The sequence below is a fragment of the Carya illinoinensis genome, chromosome 14 (genome assembly GCF_018687715.1).
Source record: "Carya illinoinensis cultivar Pawnee chromosome 14, C.illinoinensisPawnee_v1, whole genome shotgun sequence".
Classification (NCBI taxonomy): domain Eukaryota; kingdom Viridiplantae; phylum Streptophyta; class Magnoliopsida; order Fagales; family Juglandaceae; genus Carya; species Carya illinoinensis.
In genome coordinates, this window is record NC_056765.1 from 12,158,608 (window position 1) to 12,180,927 (window position 22,320).

The 22,320-nt window shown below is 34.9% G+C and overlaps 1 protein-coding gene and 1 long non-coding RNA gene across 3 annotated transcripts; one reads left to right on the plus strand and one right to left on the minus strand.

The window, feature by feature from the left end:
- Positions 1-12,548: 12,548 nt before the first annotated feature.
- Positions 12,549-19,759, minus strand: LOC122293229 (disease resistance protein RPV1-like). Of its 2 annotated transcripts, XM_043101749.1 has the most exons (7): positions 19,251-19,759; positions 16,905-18,006; positions 16,276-16,551; positions 15,238-16,146; positions 14,314-15,159; positions 14,078-14,172; positions 12,550-12,980 (listed from the first exon to the last, which is right to left on the minus strand). In XM_043101749.1, the coding sequence occupies exons 1-5, from the start codon at positions 19,757-19,759 to the stop codon at positions 14,470-14,472; spliced, it is 3,486 nt and encodes a 1,161-aa protein (XP_042957683.1). In that variant the 3' UTR covers positions 12,550-12,980; positions 14,078-14,172; positions 14,314-14,469. The 2 variants fall into 2 exon arrangements, with proteins under 2 accessions (XP_042957682.1, XP_042957683.1); XM_043101748.1 differs by having other exon boundaries at positions 12,549-12,980; positions 14,078-15,159.
- A 139-nt stretch (positions 19,760-19,898) lies between these two features.
- LOC122293231 lies at positions 19,899-20,524 on the plus strand. The gene is made up of 2 exons (XR_006237214.1): positions 19,899-20,039; positions 20,219-20,524. It is a non-coding gene; the product is annotated as an uncharacterized LOC122293231 (long non-coding RNA).
- The last annotated feature ends 1,796 nt before the right edge of the window (positions 20,525-22,320 follow it).

The following is a 22,320-nucleotide window of genomic DNA, read 5'->3' on the forward strand; positions in this document are numbered from 1 at the left end:
CTTGCTTATCAGAAAATGATATGCTTTTAAATGGATGCTTTTCTATAACTTAAGATTCTAGTTGATAACTTGCATTTTTAGAGTTTTTTTTCTTCCATGTGTTGTCTTATTTTATATCCTTTTTGTCACTTTTCATGGATGGTAGTTTATGCTTTAATGAAATGCTCTTTTATATTATGTTCTGGATTCCAACTTTATAAATCGAGTCTGGAATTTTATCTTTAAGTGGATGCTTGTTAGACAAGATGCACATTTTTTTACGTCTCTTGTTTTAATGCCTTATTTGCAAAGTCTCTAAATATTTAATACCAGTCCATTTGGTTGAGTGAGATTGCAGTACTTTATAATTGTGCTCCTTTCTTTCCCCTACTTTAGGAAGTGAAGGAATGACAGGACCAAAATTTCTCTCCAAGAGTTCGTCCATTATATCTTCACTGGTTTTCTCTTTTGCAATTTTCCTTCATTGACTTATCAATAGGAAGAGTTGTATTTTACTTATAAAAAAAAGGAACAGCTTTATTTTTCTTCCAACAATGTTGATGTAATGTATAGCTTTCACTTGGATCATGCTGCATCCCTACCATATTTGGTTTAGAAAGGGATCTTGCTTACTTTGTGAATTGTCCAACAGATTGTGAATTATCCAACAGATTGCTTGGGCTATAGGTATCTTGTCTACACCTCTGAAAGCTTGATCATGAAAATTTAATCAATTTTTTTATATCCAAGTTCCCTGTGGTCCAATTGCATAACTTAGGCTCAATTGAAAATATGAAACTTTTGGACATGGACTCTAGAGCTTCCTCTGTGGAGGCAGTTAGATACCACATATTTCATGCCTGGGTAGTTGACTCCATTGAGTATGAGCCTCAAGCTATTTCTCTGTGTCTGTTAGAATCTCATTTGGTGACCTGAGTTTTCTAAGTGGACGTAGTGTAATTTCCTGTCAGTAAGGTGCATACAGAAGAAGTAGAAGTAATAATATTAAGTTATCTTCTTTCTTTTATTGTCTTTTATTTTGGCAAATTAATTCTTGTTCTATTTATAATCTTGATGTGGCAGACATATTTGAAACTGAAGAAATTTTTGCACATAATTGAGAGCTCACCAGTGTTCCCTTGATTTGTTTTTTGCTTTTTTATTTTCAGTTTGGTTTTGGTTAATGTGATAGAGCTTGTGCTTGTGATTGACCTTTGATGCTGGTTTATAGACATCTAAGAATGGAAACTTATAGGAGAGCTGATCTGAAATGAACTAAAAATGATCTTTTGTTTATTCAACGTATATTTACAGTATGAATCCTCTGTATTTATAACAGAGAATAGAAAGAAGAAAGTAAGGAAGAAGTGAATAACAGAAATAACAGAAAGTGTAACTAACTAATTAACTAACTATTACATTCATCAAATGGAATCATTACACGTGTTGCAGTAAATCTTCTTTTATCTGTGATAGTCCCCCTCAAGATGATGTGTATATATTATGCACATTCATCTTGGATAAAAGAACCTCAAATGACTTAGAACCCAAAGGTTTGGTCATTAGATCTGCAACCTGATGAGCAGAAGATACATGCAAAGTGGTGACCAGACCTTCTTGTAACTTTTCACGCACCAAGTGACAGTCTATTTCTATGTGTTTAGTACATTCATGATAGACTAGATTGGCTGCTATGTGAAGAGCAGCTTGATTATGACAAAATAGGAGAGCTGGTTGATTGTGCTATTGATGCAGATCAGCAAGTAAAGTTTTGAGCCAAATAATTTCACAAACTATGAAAGCCATTGATCTATATTCAGCCTCAGCTGAAAATCGTGATATTGTGTGTTGCTTTTTAGATTTCCATGATACAAGAGAGTTTCCAATAAAAATACAATAGCCACTAATTGATCTGCGAGTATCTGGGCAGCTAGCCCAATCTGAATCTGAAAAAGCTTTGATATGAACCTTTGATGAAGCTGGAAACAATAGGCCCAAGGGCAGACTTGAGATATCTTAAGATTCTCATAGCAGCTTGTAAATGGGGCATTCGAGGGCTATCTAAAAATTGGCTAAGGTGATGTACTGCAAATGTAATGTCAGGTCTGGTATGAGTCAAATACAATAATCTGCCAATTAGCCTTCTGTAAGCTAAAACATCATCTACTAATTCACCATCATCTTTTGATAACTTTACATGAGTATCCATAGGAAATAAGGCTGGTTTTGCAGCAAGTAAACCAGAATCTGAAATGAGTTCTAAAGCATACTTTCTATGAGACAAAGAGATGCCCTTTTTTGATCTAGCAATTTCCATGCCAAGAAAAAATTTTGCTGGCCCCAAATCTTTCAATTTGAACTCAGCACTTAGAGATTTTTTAACAATCTCAATTGCATCTACATCACTACTAACTAGCAATATATCATCTACATACAACAACAGAGCAACAAATGAATTTCCTTCTTTCTTGGTAAACAAGGAATAGTCAACTTTCGATTGTGAGAATCCCATGTTAAACAACACAGAGATAAACTTGGAATTCCACTGTCTTGAAGCCTGCTTTAAACCATATAGAGATCTTTGTAATTTACATACTCTTTTGTCCCCCTTGCTAAGATAACCTGGAGGAGGCTTCATATAAACTTCTTCATCTAATTCCCCATATAGAAATGCATTATTAACATCTAGATGAAAAAGTTGCCAATTGTGTATTGCAGCAAGTGATAGAACACACCTCACAGTGACCATCTTTGCAACAGGTGAAAAGGTCTCAAAGAAATCCAAGCCTTCCTTTTGAGTATACCCTTTGGCAACAAGTCTTGCCTTGTGTCTCTCTATTGAACCATCAGAATTGTATTTTATCTTATATACCCACTTACAACCTATAGGAGTTTTATGAGGTGGTAATGTGGTGAGGGCCCAAGTGTCATTCATTTCTAATGCAGATAATTCTGCAGACATGGCAGCTCTCCAATAAGCATGCTAGACAGCTTGGTGATAAAATGAAGGTTCTAATTCTGAAGAAATAGCAATAGAGAAGATTTTATGTGATTCAAATAATTTGGAGTAAGAAAGAACCTCAAATATGCTATATTTATTACATGGATTAGTAGCAGGATCCCTGGTAGATGATTGAGAAGCAGAAGTAGCTAAATTGCAATGATAGTTTTGCAAATAACTAAGCATCTTATGCTGTCGAGTTGATTTTCTCAAGGGTGGAAATTGATATTCATCATGTAATGATAAATTTGTACTAGGTTGAGTAATTGAATCAGAAGGAAAAATTTCTGATTGCAATGATTCAGGATGGATTACATTTTCACTGTAATCTGGAACTGGTTTTGGAAGAACTGGAGTGAAATTTTCTGAAATGCTATTTGGCTGAGATGCATTTTCAGTTATGGAATTTGTATTCGAGTGACATGAAAAAGGAAATATTGATTCATGAAATATTACATCTCTGGAAACAAAGAATATTTGCTATTCCAAATCATAAAGCTTGTAGCCTTTTATACCAAATGGATATCCTACAAACATGCATTTTCTTGCCCTTGGTGAGAATTTTTATCTGTTTTTGGTAAGGGTTGATGCATAATATAAACATCCAAAAACTTTTAAATGATGATATGTTGGAACTGAATTGTACAAAATTTCATATGGAGATCTGTTATTCTTTACTAAAGAAGGAATTCTATTAATAAGATATGTTGCAGTAAGTAAGCATTCTCCTAGAAAATCAAAGGTATATTTGATTGAAACTTTAAAGCTCTTGCTACATTTAATAAATTTTGATGTTTTCTTTCAACTATAGAGTTTTGTTGAGGTGTTTCTACACATGACACTTGATGCATAATTCCTTTTGAATTAAAAAAAATTTGTCATTTTGAACTCTAAACCATTGTCAGATCTCACACGTTTTATTTTTTTTCTCAAATTGTGTTTCAACCAGATTATAAAAAGTAATGAAGATATTTTGAACTTCATATTTTGTTTTCATTAAGTATGTCCAAGTAAATCTAGTGTGATCATCCACTAAGGTAGAACCATTATGAGTTGAAACAGCAAAAGGACCCCATATATCAGCATGAATAAGATTGAAAGAAGAACTTTTATTATATGAATGAGTCTCAAAAGAAGCCTTTTCTGTTTGGCTAGAGGACAAACTGTACAATGATCATCAAGTTTGTCTAAAAAACTAATATTTGATACATTCTTTGAAAGGAGATTCAATCAAGACATAGAAGGATGTCCTAATCTACTATGCCAGATTTTGGAATTTGTGACAGAGTTCACATTATTTGATTTTGGTGGAAACTCAACATCACAAGCACCTGATTGTTGCAAGATGTATAGCCCGGCAGACTTTCTAGCAATCCCAATCATCTTCCATGGGGTAAATTCCTGAATAAAACAAACATCAGGTAGGAATATAAAAGTGCATTTCTGTGATGAAGTAAGTTTGCTAACCGAGAGCAAATTATATGAAAAAGATGGTACACAAAGTACATCTTTGAGAATTAAATTTTCAGACAATTTAATTGTGCCAAGATGGGTGACTGGTACAGTGTTGTCATTTGGAAGCTTAACAGAAGTGTTTAAAGACTTTGTTATGGAGGTAAATATATCAATGGAATGAATAATACGATCTGTAGCACCAGTGTCTATAATCCAACTATTATGAAATCTTGATGAAAATGATGAACAATTTGAAGAAAAAATGAAAAAACTCATACCTCGAGTGGTTTGAGAACAATTATTAGAAATAACATTGGCTGCTTGATGAGTGATGGTTTCATTAGATTGTGAGTGGATTAAGGCTAACAATTTCTAACAATCCTCTTGAGAGAAAGGCAGATTATTATAAGACTCAAAGGGTGTATCAAGAAGTTGGCTTGTGACTTGGTTTGCTGATGAAGACTTTTCTTTCTGTCGATAGTTGTTAGATTTGAAACCAAGAGGATAACCATGTACTTTGTAACATTTATCAACTGTGTGATTAGTCATCCCACAATGAGTGCAAATCAATCTTGCTCTTCTGTACTGCTGATTTCCAGGAACAAATCTTTGGCCTGATGATTTCGATTCTTGCATTTTACTCATAAAAGCAACAGTGTCAATGGCACTGGTTCTGCTAATTTCTCTCTATTTCTCTTCCTGGACCATTAAAGAAAATACCTTGTTTATCTCTGGTAGAGGTTCCAACATCAGAATCTGTCCTCTAACAGGAGAAAAACATTCATTCAATCCCATTAAGAATTGAATGACATGTTGTCTATCTTGATATTTCAAGAATTGCTAATAGCATCACAAGTGCAGGTTCTTAAAATACCACAAGAACAAGTGGGAATTTGATTGTAATCAACCAATTCATCCCATAAAGACTTGAATTTTGTGTAGTAATCTCTTACCGACATATTTTCTTGAGTCAACATCGATAAATCTTTCTAAAGTTGAAAAATTCTTGACCCATTTCCTTGTGTGAATCTGTTCTTGATTTCTTGCCACATATCCTTAGCAGTTTGAGCACAGATGATGCTGGCCCCAATTTCTCTTGATACAGAACTGATGATCCAAGAAGATACCATATTGTTGCATCTTTCCCATAAATCACTCGAAGTATCTGTTGAAGCTGGTTGAACAATCGATCCATTTACAAATCCAATTTTATTTTTTGCCTTCAATGCCATAATCATGGACCTGCTCCATGTATGGTAATTTTGCCCAGTGAGGACGTTGGATACCAAGATTGTTCCTGGTGAATCACCATTTTGGAATGGTATGGACTGCTTTCCATATTCGTAGTGTTTGAAATAGAAGCAGAAATGGATTCTGAATCAGCGGACATTGAATTCTCTTACACTGATACCATGATACAGAGTGAAATCTGAAATGAACTAAAAATGATCTTTTGTTTATTCAACGTATATTTACAGTACGAATCCTCTGTATTTATAACAGAGAATAGAAAGAAAAAAGTAAGGAAGAAGTGAATAACAGAAATAACAGAAAGTGTAACTAACTACATTCATCAAATGGAATCATTACACGTGTTGCAGTAAACCTTCTTTTATCTGTGATAGATTTCTCATCTCATCTCATCTGTGTAAGTAAACGAGACAATCTTAGAGTCTCATGTAATTGCTAAAATTTATTCTCCTATCCTCTACTTCTCGCCAATGTTAAAATATCTATTTTAGAATGGCATGTTCTATTCTGCAACATATGGAAAAGGTGCCGTAGAACTTGAGCCAATTTCCATTAATGATCATAGATGCCAATGATCTCTTAGTTTTTGTGAATAGGGGAAAGCGCTTGGTACATAGGTGGTGATAATACATGTTTTAAAGCAAATGAATGGGCAAGATCAATTACAATGAATATACAAGTTAATCTTCATTTATTTTTTAACATGCCACACCTCACAGAAGCTTAATTATATTACACTGCACACACACACAAAAATACACCAAGCAATACCTTATTCTTCTAGACACTAGTGTCCCTTAAGTTGCACCTATATTTGAGAGAGAAATAATGCTTTTCATTCGAGATTTTTTTACTCCTAGTTATACCTGCTGATGTGATATAATTTAAGTGATGAGTAATACTACATACAGTCACTTCTGTATGCTCTCTGTGTATTTCATTAATGTGATTGGCAGAATCACTTCTTTTCTAATACAACCAATCATATCAATAAAGTACGCAAAAATGACTGCACATAAAATTTTTGTTAAGTAATTATGCATTAATATGATAAATATTCGAAATCACTTAAAATGTGTCACATCAATAAGTGTGACTACAAATAACAAAATATAGGATTAGAACTTGTATTACCCTATTTGAGAGGATTGTAACCTCAACTTGCCGATGGGATCACTTACATTTGTCGTATAGAACTGCACGGATACTATCACAGATAAAAGAAGATTTACTGCAACACGTGTAATGATTCCATTTGATGAATGTAATAGTTAGTTAGTTAGTTACACTTTGTGTTATTTCTGTTATTCACTTCTTCCTTACTTTCTTCTTTCTATTTTCTGTTATAAATACAGAGGATTCATACTATAAATATACGTTGAATAAACAAAAGATCATTTTTTTTTTTTTAACTAACTAACTATTACATTCATCAAATGGAATCATTACACGTGTTGCAGTACATCTTCTTTTATTTGTGATAGATACCTCATCATCTGTGGTAGTATCACGTTAGGGGACTTTACCATCTATAGCAACATGGCCTTCAAAGACCACACCTTCTATATCAGCATCAGCTTCAAAGACCCCATCATGCGTGGCCACATGGCCTTCAAAGACCACACCATTTATAGCAACATCACCTACAAAGATCTCATCCATTGTACCAATATCATTTTCACAGACCTTATTACCAATAGAAAAGTCTGAGTCAGAGACCTCATCAACTACAAAGGCATCATCTATAGATATCCTATCAGTAACAGCATCAGAACAGATATATTGGATATCACTTGCATTTTGGTCCATTATGTTTGGGGCATCAACCAAGACATGAACTCCACACTTCTTCACCTCAGCAAATGCCCCTAAATCAAAGGAAAACTCGATTTCTTCTCCACTTACTAGCTCCATTATCTTGAAAGAATTATCAAGGATCACAAACTTGTTTCTTAAAATAGAAACAAATTATCTGGAAAGCTCACACGCAAAAAACCTGGTGCAGCAGGAAGAATAACCTGTTGGTAGCCTTTGGTTTTATTGTGAACTGCCATCTTGATTCGAGGCCAATCGATACCGTTATCTTCTAACCACCAAGTGTATCAAACAAAAGAAAAAGGGTTCAGATGACACACTCGCTAAAATCAGATGACAGATTGTAGCATCCAACCAAATCAACTAGCATGTTAGATTCGAAGTTTAAGCCTTGACTACCAACCAGGTTGCAGCAGCCACCAAGGTAAAGTACAGCTAACTCAGAACTCGAGGAAAATGAGTGTGTTTCCAATGATGAGCAACCTGATGCAGATAATGTCTCTATATTTGCAGGGAGTCTCACACGTGCCGCCGTTGCCGGGTGTTGTGTCGGCTACGGTCAAATGACGGTGGGGTTGTGGACGCGTGTATGGCTAATCTCCATGAAAAAAAAAAAAAAATCCAAAAAATGCTGAAGAAGTTTGAATGATAACCCTCCTCCCCTAAAGAGAAAAATAATAATAAAAAAAAAATATAAAAAAAACAAAAAGACAAGTCAATGATAAATACACCTCCAACTACATTGGACTTGATATGTTAGGCCTCGGGATTGGGCTTTCCATGCTTATTTTTTCTGGGGGCGTGAATAATCCTTTTAAGACTATAGTTTAATTCAATACTATGAGTATGTGTTAATTATTTTAATAATATATTTATATTAGAATATAAATAGACTAATATTTTAGCATATGTAAATAGCATATTATTATTAATGTAGATAATTTGTAAAATTAAAAAAATTAGACCGAAACTAAAAAGTAGAAGTTTTGGTTTCGGTGGTGAATCGGTCCGGTATTAATTCTTAAATTTTCAAAACCGATGTATATCTATTCTATTCTAAAAAATATATAATATTTAAAAATGGCAAAAATGTAACTAGGACATTTCCACCACTGCTTATATATATAACACAAATAATTTGTTCTATATATGCCAAGCGGATTGAAATTTCCGCCACTACTTAATTTAAAGTTTATATATGCCAATAAGAAAATTTTATATGCTGTCATTTTTGTATATTTCTTATATACTTCACTAATATGATTAGCTACAACTTTTTTTTTATATAAATAACTATTTTAGTCAGTCACATCAGTAGACTAGTGCACAAAGAGTACGTAGAAATGATTATATATAGTAGAACTCTTTTAAATATTATAACTAGCAAAAATATGTAACTACATTTTTACTATTTTTAATTGTGATTAAATATAATTGATCGTGATTAAAAATATATTACATGTCAAAATACATGAAATGAAAAAGAGTATTCCTAAAACCAAAACTCAAATAATTTCCCGATCAATTCAATTTCAGTTTGGAATATTGTTAGAGGTATTTCAAATAAAAGTAGACTTCTCCATTTAAAACATTTTCAAAGTGTAAAAGTTAACTTTAGGCTCTGTTTGGATTTGAAAAACATTTCATCTCATCTTATCATTACAACTTTTTTAAATTTTCACACAAAATATAATAAACAATTCAATTTTTTCAAATTTTAAGTCAACTTTTTCAAATTTCAAAATAATAATAATATTAACAAATATTAATATTCTAACAATATTTTATTTAACTTTCATCTTTCATTTAAAATCACATCATCTTATTTCTAAATCCAAACCAGACATTAATTGACTTAATTAGAACCAATGGTTCCTTTTAATAAAGTAACTCCCACCTGTCGAGAGCTAGGTTTTTCCCATTTCCTCTCAAATAAAGAGCATGGTGGTAAATTTTGGATATTCTGGCTTGCCTTGTTTTAGTTTTTTTACCTGCTTGTAACAAAATTCCATCATAAATATTACAGAAAGCTCCCATAATACAACATGGAAGTCAAATTTCTCAAAATCTAATACAAATACTTCAAGAGAATTGTGGTGTTAAACTGTGAGCGAGTTAGGTGTATTAGTAGATAATTAGATATCTCTTTCTCCTTTATAGATGCAAACTATTTAAATCGAGCGACTTAAATCTTAGAGTCTCGTGTAATTGCTAAAATTTATTAAAAAATGATACTTACAATCATGAGTGTGCAAACGCCACACAATCATTTTGAAAAAAGTAAATAAATATGAGATCAATATGAAAAGAAAATAAATTTTTTAATAGTGGATCGCCTTCTTTTTTTAAAATAACTACACAATACTTACACACTTCACGACTGTAAATAACATTATTCAAATGTATTCTATCTTCTACTTCTCACCAATCTTAAAATATCTATTTTAGCACGAAAAGTTCCAATCTGTGACATATGGAAAAAATGCCTTATAACTTAAGCTAGTTTCCATTATTGATCATATATAGATGGCCAACATTGCAAAAGGAAGTGCAATGACAGGGCAACATGTTCACTGGGGAAATTATTTGTTACCTTTTTATCCGTAAGCAGTCATTTCATATAACTTTGTAAATTAGCATTAATCAAGAACTTGTAAAAAAAAACATAATATTTATTTGACTCTCTCTGCATATGATTTTCTAAATCTCCAAAAATTAATATATGTAGAAAACGAAAAATTATCATATCTCATCTCATCTTATCTTATTTCATTTCTTAACATACACAAACACAAACAGTTTTCATTTTCAAATGTTCAACTTTTTTATCTAATTATTACAATTTTCTCAAATTTTTAAACAAAATATAAAAAATAATTCAATTTTTTTAATTCTAAAAATAAAAATAATATTAAAAAATTATTTTATAAACGTTTGAAATCAATTAAAATGTCACATCAGTAGGTATGACCAGAAATGTCAATCTTGGATAAGAACTAACATTACTCTATTTGAGAGGATTGTAACCCTCGATTTTTATTTTTATTTTTGTAATCCTCAACTTGGCGATGGGATCGCTTAAGATTTGTCGTATAGAGCTGCATGGATACCTAATCATCTGTGGTGGTATCACACTAAGGGACTTTACCATCTGCAGCAACATGGCCTTCAAAGACCACACCTTCTATATCAGCAATATCAGCTTCACAGACCTCATCATGCATGGCAACATGGCCTTCAAAGACCACAACCATTTGTAGCAACATCACCTTCAAAGATCTCATCCTTTGTACTAATATCATTTTCAAAGACCTTATTACCAATAGAAAAGTCTGATTCAGAGACCTCATCACCTACAAAGGCATCATCTTTAGATACCCCTATCAGTAACAGTATCAGAACAGATATATGGGATATCACTTGCATTTTTTGTCCATTATGTTTGGGGCATCAACCAAGACATGAACTCCACACTTCTTCACCCCTGCAAATGCCCCTAAATCAAAGGAAAACTTGATTTCGTCTCCACTTACTAGCTCCATTATCTTGAAAGAAGTACCAAGCATCAGAAACTTGTTTCTTAAAATAGACCATCGGAATAGAAACAAATTATCTGAATGGTTCACATGCAAGAGACCTGGTGCAGCTGGAAGAATAACCTGTTGGTAGCCTTTGGTTTTATTGTGAACTGCCATCTTGATTTGAGGCCATTCGATACCGTTATCTAACCACCACATACGGGACATTTCTGTGCATGTATAAACAGCACAAATATATAATATACGAAAATCACCCACTGAAAGCGAAGGTACATGAAATGATATGGAAGATCCCATTTCCTAATTGCTGAACCAATTTGGAATCTCACTAGTAGGGAAGATAATCTAACGGTTACAAGGAGTATGGTTGGTCCGCGTACACTGTATCAAACAAAAGAAAAAGGGTTCGGAGAATTGTTTAGAGAGAGAGAGAACCTGAAGAACACTCTTGCTAAAATCAGATGACAGATTGTCGCACCCAACCAACTCAACTTACATGTTAGATTCCAAGTTTAAGCCTTGAATATCAACCAGGTCGCAGCAGCCACCAAGGTAAAGTATAGCTAACTCAGAACATGAGGAAAATGAGAGTGTTTCCAATGATGAGCAGTCCGATGCAGATAATGTCTCTATATTTGTAGGGTGTCCCGAAATGGAGTAAAGAGACTTGTTCTGATGTCAGTACAGAGTTTGTGATTTAGAAAGGCCACTGATGCTATGTGGTAGGATACGAAAATTATTTTCGGATAAATCCAAGCGTTGGAGGGAGGAGAATCCCCCAAGATCAAGGGGAATCTTATCTTCAGACAAATTACAGTCACTGAGAACTAGTTTTCCCAAAGTGCGAAATCCAGAAACAGAAGCTCGTAGCAAAGTTCTGGGATTCAAGCTTCTTGGCGATAACCATGATGAGAAACGTGATAGCCAAGATCCTGAGAATTGTTCTTTGCATTCAGATAATGATAAGCCTTTCCAATTCATCAAAAAAACTCAAGGACGATGGGAGTCGCTTAATGGCAGTTCCTCCTATAAATAGCTCTTTTAAAGCCATCATATTCCCCAGTTTCTCTTGAGAATGTCAAAATAGGGGTGAAAATAAAATGCTTAGAACGGTCATGCTGTTCATAATACACACACAGATCATATATATAATGTTACACGGCGGAAGTCCTAATTTCATAATTATAGGTTAATTCGCTCGAGTGAGTGTCGAGCAATCGTTGAGCAAACTCACTGCTTGAACTTCACTCAAGCCAACTATCAAGCCAGTCTTGAGCAAACTTTCTCTCTAGTCTTTGCTCAAGTCAACTTTTGAGTGAGTATCGAACAAACTCTCTATCTAAAGTTCGCTCAAGTATTGTGTTGAGTGAAAATTGAGCAAACTTTCGGCTTGCCTTCGCTTAAGTCACAAATCAGGCTCCACAAACCCAACAAGTTTGAGGATGACATTTACTCAATCGTTAAAGTTCACATATTTTGGTTTCACATCTTTCACACAAATCTCCCAATTCGTTTTCTATGATATTGTAGGTAAAACAATTGGCTTCATCATGAAACAAAATTTATCAGGATCAAAACTCTCACCACGAATTCTCAAACCTTCTATGGGGCTCTACCAAGGACATATTTCAACAATGATATTGCCTATTATGAAACTTTAGAAAGGTTAGAAAATACTCTCTGTAAAAAACATATGAAGTTTCTTCCAAACATTGGAATGCTTTCAAGATCGTACCAAATTTTTGTTCGACCATCACGTACACTGCATGCACGCCATGCAGACCACAAGGCATGGCCACCACCCAAAAGTAGCACTGCTGCTGCTGCCAATGCTCCTTACGTACCGCATGCAAACCATGCAGAGCATTCTGCACAACCATCACGCAGCACAAGCACCACCTGCACTGCCACCACTACTCAACAGCACTTCACGACAAGTCCTGAAAGAATTCCAGCTTGCAGTCCGTCATCCATCATGCACCCATTATAAAACTTTGTTTTATACTATTAGCTGTAAATATGTCAGGAAGAATATTCCTTCATTTATGCTGTCTTGAACGAGTATATATTAAGAGGCAGTGCCTCATTGTAAAGTTGTGAGAAAAACATATATACAAGAAAAGCTCTTCAAGCATTCTCAACAATTTTAAACTGTTTAAGTCCTCTCTGTTAGTAAAATTGGATTTCAATGTACAAGCCACAACCATAAAAGAAATAAGGCTCAGAGAACATGGCCTCCTTTTATGCATACCAACCCCAAGTGGCCAATGGATTCCTGAAAAGACTGAATCCATCAGCTTCCCAATACACCATCTCAAGACATGGAGATGGTTGCAAAGCCTTCTTTTATTGATATCAATCCCAAGTGGCTACTGCCAATTTGCCGACTTGGAAAGGGGGAAGAAGGGAATACAAACAAACTGCCAATCCACCATCTCAAGACATGGAGGAGAAGCGATCTCCCTAAATGCTCTGCTTATACTCAAATTTATTACATATAATATATATTCTCACTCCAAACGAAAATAGGTATTGGTGAACCAAACTAGGGAAACAAGAATAGGTATTGGTGAGCTTACTCCAACAAGTAATCTGGATTAGAGTTCAGAGACTCCCTCCATATGAGTTCCTTTATATCTTCCTCATCCAAGGATGTCTTCTCAAACTAAAGTTAAATTCAATTTTATTGAAGTAATGTTTGGGGGAATACCAGTTATGCGTTTGCATGGATCAAAGACTAGCATTTTATCTGCATGATCTATTGCCAGTGGGGACACATTCGGAAACTTCTTTGTAAACGGTTGCTTTGGAAAATGAGGGAGCTGCTTACCACTTGCACGCTCACAATTATAACCATCATTTCTCTTTAGTTTATATGCGGTGATAATACATGTTGTAAAGCAAATGAATAGGCTAGGCAAGATCAATTACAATGAATATATAAGTTAATCTTCATTTAGATTTTAACATGGCACGCCTAATAGAAGCTTAATTATATTATACAAAAATAAAAATAAAAAAAGCCACCAAGCAATACCTTATTCTTCTAGGCACCATTGTCCCTTAAGTTGCACCTATATTTGAGAGAGAAATAATGCTTTTCATCCAAGATTTTTTAACTCCTAGTTATACCTGCTGATGTAATTTAAGTGATTATCCATTAACATGATAAATATTCGAAATCACTTAAAATGTGTCATATCAATAAATATGACCAGAAATAACAAAATCTAGGATTAGAACTAGTATTACACTATTTGAGAGGATTGTAACCTCGACTTGCCGATGGGATCACTTAGATTTGTCGTATAGAACTCCACGGATACCTCATCATCTGTGGTGGTATCACGTTAAGGTACTTTACCATCTATAGCAACATGACCTTCAAAGACCACACCATCTATAGTAGCATCAGCTTGAAAGACCTCATCAATGCGTGGCAACATGGCCTTCAAAGACCACACCATTTACCTTCAAAGATCTCATCCTATGTACTATATCATTTTCACAGACCTTATTACCAATAGAAAAGTCTGATTCAAAGACCTCATCAACTACAAAGGCATCATCTTCAAATATCCCACCAGTAACAGCATCGGAACAGATATATTGGACATCACTTGCATTTTTGTCCATTATGTTTGGGGCATCAACCAAGACATGAACTCCACACTTCTTCACCCCTGCAAATGCCCCTAAATCAAAGGAAAACTCGATTTCGTCTCCACTTACGAGCTCCATTATCTTGTAAGAATTACCAAGCATCACAAACTTGTTTCTTAAAATAGACCATCGGAATAGAAACAAATTATCTGAATAGTTCACATGCAATAGACCTGGTGCAGCAGGAAGAATAACCTGTTGGTATCCTTTGGTTTTATTGTGAACTGCCATCTTGATTTGAGGCCATTCGATACCGGTATCTAACCACCACATACGGGACATTTCAGTGCATGTATAAACAGCACAAATATATAATATACGAAAATCACCCACTGAAAGCGAAGGTACACGAAACGATATAGAAGATCCCATTTCCTGATTGCTGAACCAATTTGGAATCTCACTAGTTGGGAAGATAATCAAACGGTTACAAGGAGTATAGTTGGTCCGCGTACACTGTATCAAACAAAAGAAAAAGGGTTCAGAGAATTGTTGAGAGAGAGAGAGAGAGAGAGAGAGAGAGAGAGAGAGAACCTGAAGAACACTCTCGCAAAAATCAGATGACAGATTGTCGCACCCAACCAACTCAACTTGCATGTTAGATTCCAAGTTTAAGCCTTGGATATCAACCAGGTTGCAGCAGCCACTAAGGTAAAGTACAGCTAACTCAGAACTCGAGGAAAATGAGAGTGTTTCCAATGATGAGCAGCCCGATGCAGATAATGTCTCTATATTTGCAGGGAGTCCCGAAATTGAGGAAAGAGACTTGTTCTGATGTAAGTACAGAGTTTCTAATTTAGAAAGGCCACTGATGCTATTTGGTAGAATACGAAAATTGTTTTCTGATAAATCCAAGCTTTGGAGGGAGGAGAATAACCCAAGATCAAGGGGAATCTTATCTTCGGACAAATTACAATCACTAAGAACTAGTTTTACCAAAGTGCCAAATCCAGAAACAGCAGAAGCTCGTAGTAAAGTTCTGGGATTCAAACTTCTTGGTGATAACCATGATGAGAAACGTGGTAGCCAAGATCCTGAGAACTGTTCTTTGCATTCAGATAAGGATAACCCTTTCCAATTCATCAAAAACCTCAAGGACGATGGGGGTTGCTTAATGGCAGTTCCTCCTATAAACAGCTCTTTTAAAGCCATCATATTCCCCAAATTCTCTGGTAACTTTTCAAGCTGTAAGCAGCCAGACAAATTAAGGGTTTCAAGAGATTCTAATCCGGAAATGCTTTTTGGGAGATTCCTAAGGTTCTTGCATCCTTTTAAATTCAACAAAACAAGCCCTTCAAGATATCTTACAGAGTCATGAAGCTCAATCAAGTTTATGCAACCTTCCAGTACTAGTATCTCTAGATGTGGGACACGTGAGAAGCATGGTGATTTGCAGAGATTTTTGGAATAGCTGAGATTAAGGACTTTCAACTTGTTAAATACCTGGATTATGTATATAAAAACTGAGATTTTTGGAATAGCCAAGACTTCTGGTGTGTGTGAACAAAAAGATTTAGTGCTTCTGATTACTAACATCAAAAGAGGAATATAAGGTACAGTAAAATTCGTTACCCTGTTCTCATTCCAGACTTCTTTAAAATTACTATGCTGCAAGTCAAGCACAACAAGGTTCTCTAGATGAAAGTTTTGCGGTAGAATTTTCAATGGGCACTTATGCCAACATAGCCATCTTAGCTCTTTGGAAAGAAGCTCAAAGCGTCCAGTGAGATGCACATTATTGATCTGGAGCAACCTCAAATTCTTCATCTTCGCAAATGCATCGGTTTTCAGATGTATGTCCACAAGTGAGGGTGGATTTAGCACAAGACCCTCCACTACATCAGATCCCTAGCAAAATATGAAGTTGGATTAGCAACACATTCCTCCTCTTTCTAACGCTAGAACATACTTGAATTGGAGTAGGCCTAGATATTCTGTTCATAACTTAACAAACAAACACTTGAGAGATTTAGATATGAATAGAATTCTTTAAAACGTGACTGAATAATTTTTAATATTGCAAGATGAGCTTTCAACTATCTCTAGAGAAGTTTTGGATTAAATGACATTTAGTTAAAATATGTTCACACAATGATGCATGAAAGCTGACAAGATAGAACTCTTATGCAAGCCAAGAGATAATTTATATCACATCTCTATATATATGTGCACATGGTTATGCATAAATATAAATGTCTTACCATATGTTCACTGTGTAGTACATTTAACACGTCCTCGTAAAACCACAACCTACTACGTCTTCCTGGATCTTTATGTGAACTTTCACGAACAATCTCCCTTCCTATATCTCGAATCAAATCATGCATCCTCAGCCTATTATGGAGATCTATTATTACAACAGACCTCCGAACAAGATTACTAATACCAATATCCGGAAAAAAACTACAACCATGGAGAATTTTGGTAACATATTCTACATCCATCCCTACAAAGAAGCATGCAATATCAAGGAATATGTCCATTGTTGCCTCATCTAATGAATCAAAGCTTACTTGAAGTACTTTTTGAATATCGTGGTCAGGCATTTTTTGTAATTTTTCCATTGTGCTTTTCCATTCAATAATGCTTTTTCCCACAAGAAATGAACCCAAAACTTTAAGAGCTAATGGATGCCCTCCAGTATAATTCACTACACTAATGGACAGCTCATGGTAATCTTCCATTGGATGGGGCATCTTGAAGGCATGCCAGCAAAAAAGTTCAAGAGAGTCTGTGCAAGTCAATACTTCCACTTTATATTTTTCATATTTTCCTAATTGCTTTAGCAAATGTTCATCTTTGGTTGTTGCAATGATTCTACTTCCAGCACCAAACCAGTCAGTGTTTCCAGCTAATGCATGTAGTTGATCCACATGATCCACGTCATCAAGAACAACAAGAACTTTTTTCCTAGCAAGGAGTTTCTTAATCAAATAGATTCCTCTATCAACATTTTCCAATGGCAAATCTCTGTTTTTCAAGATATCAATAAGAAGATTCTTTTGTACCTTGACTAAACCATCAGACTGTCTTGAAGTTTCTTTGATGTCTCGGAGAAAACTACTTCCTTCAAATCCATCACTTACTTGGTTATAAACAGCTTTTGCTATGACTGTTTTACCTATTCCACTCATCCCATGGATGCTAACAATGCGAACATCATTTTTTTCCAGATGTAATAAGGCTTTGATCTCCACAACACGAAAATCTATTCCTATCGGGTGTTTGGCCACATTCAAGCGATTAGGGTGTAATTGATGCAAAATTTCTTTGATGATCTTATCGATGAACTTTGCTTCATACCTGCAGATTACAATTCAAATGGAAAATAAGACAGTAAGTCATTCTAAGCAATTAAGTTATCAAAGTTATTGAGAATATAAATAATATTTATTTATGTATAAGTTCTTGTCATACATCACACATGGTCGACCGACCAAACTCATCACACTTGCTAAGATTTTGCAGCACGTAAAGTTTAAAATTGGAGATACAGACACATAGATCGACGCCTATATCTGTGATTCAGCAAACAACCCAGTGAACGTAAAGAAAATAGAGAATTAAAGGAAATAGAATCTTAGGGACTTGGTAGGGCTTTCTTGTTTTTGTTTGCTTGTTGTTAAGATGAAGAACAATAAATTTCATTAAGATGGTAAAAAATAAAGGGGGGTAGATATATGCCTTTGGTTGAATGGTCTCTCCATTATGAAATTGTTGTGTCAAAAACAACTCTTTTGAAGCACCATTTCAACATTCCTTTTAGCTTGTGCCCTCATAATTGATAAAAAAGTGTGTGCATGTATATAAATCATAAGAGGGCTGCTAGAGACACAAAGGAATCCCACAAAGGGATCCTACACATTGATGTGATACACTGACCATGCATGCTGTGACCACCCTGTGTGTCTCCACTCTGCGACCAGTGCTGCGACCACCCCAGCCACACGAGTGCTCCCACCCCAGCCACGCCGCGACCACCTTGGACGCCGGCTACGCAAGCCGTGACCACCCTTGCCACGCAACCACAACCACACTGCAACCAGCCACAGTGCAGATAATGTGCAAGGCAAGCCACGACCCCACCCCGGTTGTGAGCTCCCATGTCCTAGCCGACGGTGCCGCTTGGACCACCGGCGGCTTCTGTCCACCATGAGGTGGTCCCCAACTACCATGGCTGGTGCAAGGAGGGGGAAGAGAGAATCACGGGGGAGGAGGGTAGTGGAAAGGCGTGGGGAGGGACAAAAAAAAAAAAAATATATGGCAGAGTGTTTGGAATCCCTTTGTGTGAATCCTTTGTGTCTATAGTGTTTTCTAAATAATAAATATATATATCTATATGTATGTGTACACAAACACACATATATGTAAAAGAATATTTCAGAATTCTTGGATTATAAGGTATGTGTCCGTCCAAACAGCACAAACACGACCAAGTTAAGCCCAACATGAAGCATGCTGTAAAAATTTGAAATTGTTTTTGTAGATGAAAATCTAGATTAATTTTGAATGCTTATATGATTTAGATTAAAAAAATAGTATAATACCCGTTGGAAATACTCTCGAGATCCCAGCCGGAACAGTTTGCAGCTTCAGTAAGAGCTGCTCTCCACCTTTTTACCCTCATCATGTCCTTCTGAAACCGCTCTTCATGCCGTGCAAATGATTCGGCAAAATTTCCAGTCTGGTTTCGAACATCTGAAGGGCTCACATGATAAAATACTGGAAAAAGAGTGTGGCTTTTCGTATTCTTGCAATGCACGATTTCTGCAAGCTCTTCAAGACACCACTTAGAAGAAGCATAGCCTTGGGAAAAGACAACAATGGAAATCCTTGATCCACGGATCGCATTGAGTAGTTCGGTAGAGATGTTTTCCCCTCTTCGAAGCGCATCGTCATCTCGGAAGGTATCAATTCCGACTCTCACCAAAGCGGAGTAGAGGTGATCGACGAAACTCTTGCGAGTGTCTTCACCTCTGAAACTTAGGAAGATGTCATAATCCCACTGATCATCAGAACTGTGTTCCAAAGATGATGGAAGGGTTGGAGTAACCATGAAACGAAGGTGTTTCTTGGGATTGAGATTGATTGGACTGGAAAAGAGACAAAACTTGTGAGTTAACAAACGGGATATAGAGAGGTTCTCACTTCTCAGAATCAGAGAGAGAGAACGAAGAGCTTAGACAGGGAGAGAGGTTGTCTGCAATCTTGTGACTTTTGAAGCCTTCGTGCGTTGACAATTCCATGTGGTGCTCAGTCAATTGCAATGCTGAGCGAGGAGGGTATGTTGCATCGATCCCAGCCGTCCATTTTTCGTCAACGAAGTGGCTGCCATGGTAGCTTACCTTCCTCGACAGACAGCTTCGTTATATAAATTTAAAATAATGCAAATTGCGTTATCCCGTGTAATTTTGGTTTTCTCGCTTTCACACACATTCACACCCGTTCAGTGTTTGTCTATACTCCAAAGTGAATGGATTTTGAAGCCATCTAAATTACGTGCTTTTGGATGCAGATGGAGCAGATTTTCTAATTCACAGTCCAAAGCTTTCTTTTTGGGTGGGTACCCAGAAGGACGTTCAAGCAATCAAAGAATATCTGCCAACATTCTTCGAAAAGTACGTTCTCCAGCCAGCAATGGCGGAACTACATGCATCTAAGAAAATATAGAAAATTTTATGAAAAATCAATATATGCTTTAGTTTTTAATCATAATTTTATAAATGTAGAAAATGACCCTCCAAAAAACAGCCTGAGGTTTGAATTTATTTGTGTTACAAGCATCGTGTGCTGATGTTATTAAACTCTGTCGCTTTGCTTTTGTTGACTATTATAATCATGCACGTACTGCGTATTTCTGTTTAAATATCAGTGATGAAAATAGCTAATAAATCTTACTTCCAAACCACACCATCTTGCATAGAAATCATTACTATTACCTGAACATTTAGCTACCAAATTCCATTTGCCCTCACCATGATGAGAAATGTAGTGAACGAGCATTTTCTTCAAGAGTCCCCTATTCGAAGCTCACTGTCATCTTCACTGGAACTAAAACTCTTACTAAAAACCTCACTTTTTTTCCTAAATTTTACTCATTTTTAAAAAATCGCATACATCTCATTCCCTATCATTTCTCTATTCTATTAAAATAATATTTCTTTATTCTTTCTTTATTATTTTTTTCTCTCACTTCTATTTACAAACTTAACTACTCAATATTTTTTCTTATATTTTGAACTATTACTCTAGTGAATATTTTAAACAAAAATTTAAATTATTTTTTTGTGAATATGATAATATTTTTAAATTAATTTTTTTATATTTTCGTAATTAATTAAATTATTTTTAAAATTATTATTTAAAACTATAATAAATATGAGTATGAGAGAAAGTGTAAATGATTGGAAAAATATTTATTTTATATATTAGAATAAAATATTGATAAAAAATGATTTAGAAGATGAACAATGAGTTCCCATATTATCCCCTAAATCTTTTCCCTAAAATAGGGATCCGAATATAGAGGTATTTTGATCAAAACTCTATAATAAATCTCAAATTATGGAGAATCCGGTACTTTGGGGCACCGGATGTAAATACTCTTACTACAAGAAGACATGGGGATTCTTATTAACAAAAAAGTCCCCCAAAACCATATATTATTTGTATATTATAATAAGGATGGCCTTGGTGTCTTGAAGCTAAACTGATGCAAATCACAGCCAAACTCAATATTTACACGTTTTCAAGTACTTCTATGTATACTCTTTCTTTCTTTTCTTTTTTTTTTTTAAAATAATATTATTATTTTTTGAGGTTGGGGGTAATCACCAACTCAAAAGAAGTTTCTGAGAATAAATTCGTAGGTGATTTTCATTCACTTTCCATGAGGCCCCAAAAGAAAATAGTAGACAATAAATACAAGCTGGTTGGTCATCAATTACTTAGTCTCTAATTAACACGTTCTCAATCAGAATTTCAGAATGACTATTTCTCCATATTAATCACTCTAGGAACTCAAGTAGGAAATAAACATTACTGAGGTCCTCACCTATATTATTTCTCAGTCAAAGAGGAAGACCCAAATGCATTTTTCCTTTTCACCATCACTAAATTTAAGCAACTGAAATTATTGATGATATTACAATTGATTGGAAAATGTGTGGACAAGACTGGTGAAGAAAGCTAAATTCTTTTTTAGAAATTTAATAATACTTGCATATTTCTGTTTACATATTAATCTTTGATTCAAAATTTTGACATCAAACATGTTATTGCTTATTTATGTATAATCAGATATTACCACACTGCAAATATTAAGATAAGATGAGAGTTTTTAACTATCCAAACTAGGCCTTAGAGTCTCATGTAATTGCTAATTTTATTCATGTATCATCTACTTCTCGCCAATCTTAAAATATCTATTTTAGAACATGTTCCATTTTGTGATATATGGAATAGGTAAAACATCCTCACTTTCAATATTCATATTGGATTATCCATTTATTCTTTATATAATAATAAAATAATATTAATTTAATTTTAAAAATTTTTTAAATTATATAATTTTACTATATTATACTATTCTACCAATTATATTTTTTTATTATGGTC